The 5,000-nt window shown below is 46.2% G+C and overlaps 1 protein-coding gene across 3 annotated transcripts in view; it reads right to left on the bottom strand.

Moving 5' to 3' along the window:
- The window catches only part of LOC113636977 (acyl-CoA dehydrogenase family member 11-like), a 14,607-nt gene extending 9,805 nt beyond the window's left edge, over window positions 1-4,802 (bottom strand). Inside the window, exons 1-8 of one of the 3 annotated variants that reach the window (XM_027137347.2) lie at window positions 4,586-4,802; window positions 3,375-3,443; window positions 3,162-3,239; window positions 2,825-3,048; window positions 2,496-2,595; window positions 2,281-2,392; window positions 1,940-2,082; window positions 1,499-1,648 (exon numbers count right to left, since the gene is read on the bottom strand). In XM_027137347.2, coding sequence (XP_026993148.2) covers window positions 1,499-1,648; window positions 1,940-2,082; window positions 2,281-2,392; window positions 2,496-2,595; window positions 2,825-3,048; window positions 3,162-3,239; window positions 3,375-3,437 — 870 coding nt within the window. In that variant the 5' untranslated portion in view covers window positions 3,438-3,443; window positions 4,586-4,802. Of the gene's footprint in view, window positions 1-1,498; window positions 1,649-1,939; window positions 2,083-2,280; window positions 2,393-2,495; window positions 2,596-2,824; window positions 3,049-3,161; window positions 3,444-3,879; window positions 3,901-4,585 lie in introns of those variants that run through there. The other 2 variants (XM_027137346.2, XM_047803491.1) reach the window with 2 other exon arrangements.
- Window positions 4,803-5,000: the final 198 nt, after the last annotated feature.

Here is a 5,000-nt window from a genome sequence, read left to right as displayed (position 1 = left end):
TCATCCTCATGACACGACCCAATCCTCATCCTCATGACACGACCCAATCCTCATCCTCATGACACGACCCAATCCTCATCCTCATGACACGACCCAATCCTCATCATCATGACACGACCCCATCCTCATCATCATGACACGACCCCATCCTCATGACACGACCCCATCCTCATGACACGACCCCATCCTCATGACACGACCCCATCCTCATGACACAACCCAATCCTCATCACCATGACACGACCCAATCCTCATCATCATGACACGACCCAATCCTCATGACACAACCCAATCCTCATCACCCTGACACGACCCAATCCTCATGACACGACCCAATCCTCATCCTCATGACACGACCCAATCCTCATCCTCATGACACGACCCAATCCTCATCCTCATGACACGACCCAATCCTCATCCTCATGACACGACCCAATCCTCATCCTCATGACACGACCCAATCCTCATGACACGACCCAATCCTCATCCTCATGACACGACCCAATCCTCATCCTCATGACACGACCCCATCCTCATGACACGACCCCATCCTCATGACACGACCCCATCCTCATGACACGACCCCATCCTCATCACCATGACACGACCCAATCCTCATCATCATGACACGACCCAATCCTCATCATCATGACACGACCCAATCCTCATCATCATGACCCGACCCCATCCTCATGACACAACCCAATCCTCATGACACAACCCCATCCTCATGACACGACCCCATCCTCATGACACGACCCCATCCTCATGACACGACCCCATCCTCATCATCATGACACGACCCAATCCTCATGACACAACCCAATCCTCATCATCATGACACGACCCAATCCTCATCCTCATGACACGACCCAATCCTCATCATCATGACACGACCCAATCCTCATCATCATGACACGACCCCATCCTCATGACACGACCCCATCCTCATGACACGACCCCATCCTCATGACACGATCCAATCCTCATCATCATGACACGACCCCATCATCATGACACGACCCCATCCTCATGACATGACCCCATCCTCATGACACGACCCCATCCTCATGACACGACCAATCCTCATGACACGACACAATCCTCATCATCATGACACGACCCCATCCTCATGACACGACCCAATCCTCATCATCATCATGACACGACCCAATCATCATCATGACACGACCCAATCCTCATCCTCATGACACGACCCCATCCTCATGACACGACCCCATCCTAATGACATGACCCCATCCTCATGACACGACCCAATTCCCATCCAGGTCAAGATACCTGTGCAAAAGGTCTTTCCTTTTTTTCACTTTTACTCTGAAAGCATTTTCTGTATAAAGATTTAATAAAATATCTTTTGATAGATCAGAATTTAAGAAGTTAAGACTAAAGAAGTTTCATTTCCCCAGAAAAAATAAGAAGCACATGTACAATAGATCACAATGTGTGTGTGTGTGTGTGTGTGTGTGTGTGTGTGTACCAGTCTTGCCCTCATGCCATCCAGCAGCAGTTCTGCAGTGGGCATCTGTCGTGTGCCGAGTTTATCCTTCAGTCTCTGGATCTCCACTCCATTAGTTCGGCCTTCAGAGTCCCACACTTCAGCACAGAACAGTGAAATACCCACACTGCCCTGGGGCACAGTAACACGATGACATCATCCAACTGGCAGGGACTTGTGTATACACAGATATATTACTAGCATGGCAATTTACAATGTGTGTGTGTGTGTGTGTGTGTGTGTGTGTGTGTGTACCAATATGGTGTTGCCATGGTGATCTGCAACACAAGTGTATATGTATACGAATAATAATAAGTTAATCATCTGCACCTTTCATAAATCCATGTTGTACATTAAGCAGGGGAGACATGATACGTAGTTGCCATGGTGACCTGTAATGCAAGTGACTGTGTGAGTGTGTACCGGTATGGTGTTGCCATGGCAATCTGCGATGCGAGCGAGTGTCAGTGTGACGTCAGCATCAGTTGCGGAAGTGAACCACTTAAAGCCACGTAGCAGGTACGACCCGTCTTCTTGTCGCTCGGCAACTGTCTCTGTCCCATTTGCTATGGCAACCACACAACCAGTTACAACAGCATCAGAACTTGTGCGTGTGCATGAGTGTGTGTGTGTATGTGTGTGTGTGCGTGTGCGTGTGTGTGCATGCGTGTGCGTGCGTGTGCGTGCGGGTGCGTGCGTGTGCGTGCGGGTGCGTGCGTGTGCGTGCGTGTGCGTGCGGGTGCGTGTGTGTGTGTGTCCCCTACCAACATCTGATCCTCCCTTTCTTTCAGTCATCCACTGTCCTGATGTCCAGAAGCTTTTTTCATCTCGCGTGGTCAGATGTTCAAACACCTCCCTAATGGGCATGCCCAGAGACTATACACACACACACACACACACACACACACACACACACACACACACACACACTCTTAAGCTGTAGTAACTACTCAATCATTACTGAGTCTGCGTGTTTTACCTCTATGACTTTGGCGGCTCCATCAGTCATGGCCAGAGGGCAGGTGTAGAGTCCAGCAGAAGGTGAATACAGATACAACTTACTCATCTGATACACACGACTACACACACACACACACACACACACACACACACACACACACACACACACACACACACCGCACACAAGAGATATGTTATGAATCAGTATTACAGAAGTGTGTGACTGGACACATTCCCTGTATTTATACCATAAGTTTTATGTAAACAGAGTTGTGTAGTGTGATAAGAGATTGTTCTACAGCATCTACAGCTCTTCAACATGCTATCAGACAGGGCCGAGGTGAACACCTCCACTCGCCAAAGTGGCGCTCGTATCCAGCAGCAACAAGCCCTTCCTGTGCAGAGATGTGTTTCAAGCGTGTCCAGGCATCGCAGGTGATGATGCGGTCGACACGGTGACCCCAGGCATCATACAGCTGCAGCCGGGGAGGATTCTGCTCACACTGACGCCCCAGATCATCAATTTCATGCACAACACGCTCACCGAATTTAGACAGATCCAACTGCACTTCCTATAGCACACACACACACACACACACACACACACACACACACACACACACACAGTTTGGGACTTGAGCATGTGCAGATGACCAGAGGCTGAAGTTAGTGTGCTGTAACTGACCTGCAGAGGGAGGTGTCTGCGCAGGTATCCTCTGAGCAGTGTATCCTGTGTAAATGGGTTCCTGAGCAGAGGCTGCTCCTGAAAGAAGGTTCCGATAGCAGAACGGGAGAATGGAAAGTGGGTCATAGGGTGTGTGTGTTCCTGTGTGTGAGGGTCCGGCTCGCTCCCAGATTGATTATGTCTGACCGAGATGCTGGAAGTAAAGCAGCGCACCTGCTTCCCAAGTTGCTGAAGAACCAAGCGATTGCCATGGAAACACACCTGAGCAGCCATCATGGAGGCCTAAAACACATACAAGTCAGTCACACTGTGTGTGTGTGTGTGTGTGTGTGTGTGTGTGTGTGTGTGTGTGTGTGTGTTTTACAGTGGTGTTTTACAGTGGTGTGATGACTAATTTATTCCTCTAGCACCACAGAACATGTAAACATTTCAATTTATTTTTAATAATAACATGAAATTACATATAATATAATAAAATCAATGCCAAACACTTTATCAGTTATAGTGACAGTTTTATTTATAGTTTATTTCATTCTGTAGCATGTCGGTGAAACAGGTTACGTCCTGCTGTCAGAGTGTGTGTGTGTGTGTGTGTGTGTGTGTGTGTGTGTGTGTGTGTGTGTGTGTAGGGAGAATAAGATACTGTAAGTGTGAAAGATTTGAGCTGAAGTAGAGGAGCAAAGAACAAATAAAATTTTTAAATAAAATCCAAACACACTGTGTGTGTAATGGTGTGAAGAAAGTGATCTTTCACCTGTAAATAACACACACACACACACACACACACACACACACACACACACACCACTGATGAACCCGTCTAGTCTAATACGCAGACAGAATCGTTCATTAGTGTTTAACTGCAGATTTAATGAGGCGTTTAATTATCTGATTAATCCGGTGTGTATGTGCGTGTGTGTGTATGTATGTCTGTGTATGTGCGTTTGTGTGTATGTGCGTGTGTGTGTGTGCGTGTGTGTGTACAGTATGTGTGTGAATGTATATATGTGTACATGTGTTTGTATGTGTTTATGTGTGTGTGTATGTGTATGTAGGGGTGTGTGTATGAATGTATATATGCGTACGTGTGTGTGTGTGTGTGTGTGTGTGTGTGTGTGTGTGTATGTATGTATGCATGTGTGTGAATGTATATATGTGTGTGTGTGTGTGTGTGTGTGTGTGTATGTATGTATTTGTGTGTGTATGCATGTGTGTGAATGTATAAGTGTGTGTGTGTGTGTGTGTGTGTGTGTGTGTGTGTGTGTGTGTGTGTGTGTGTGTGTGTGTGTGTGTGTGTGTGTGTGTGTGCCTATTTAATCATATACATTAGTATAGTAGATTAAATGTTTATTCCCGACGTCACAGCTCAGTGTGAGTAAACACACACCACACACTTTACACACTGCAGCGTTACACAAACTCACCGTCCACTGCGTCTGCGTCACAACCGGATGTGATGTCACAGTGCCCCCGCGCGGCCCGTTTCAGTAATAACAGTCCGCTTCACATACGTGGTGACGCAACACCGAGCCTTTCTACAATGGCGACAGGCGTAACAAACACCGGAAGTTACTTTTTCAAAGTAAAAGTTTCAGACCGTTTTTTGTGTTATTAAATCGATTGTCTATTAATCTCAAAGAAAAGCGAATAACACTATAACGTAAATAATTATAGTGTTTGTATAATAACCTCCAATAATTCTCATTTAATTTTATGAATTTAACACCAAAATAACACTATTACAGTATAATTGTTTTAATATAGCTTATGTTTAAATGATTTAAAAGCACTACAGTACACACTACAGTACACACTACTGTACACACACTACTGTACACA

The sequence above is a fragment of the Tachysurus fulvidraco genome, chromosome 18 (genome assembly GCF_022655615.1).
Source record: "Tachysurus fulvidraco isolate hzauxx_2018 chromosome 18, HZAU_PFXX_2.0, whole genome shotgun sequence".
Lineage (NCBI taxonomy): Eukaryota > Metazoa > Chordata > Actinopteri > Siluriformes > Bagridae > Tachysurus > Tachysurus fulvidraco.
The sequence above is the reverse complement of the archived record's forward strand: the minus strand, read 5'-3'. Positions and strand labels throughout refer to the sequence as shown.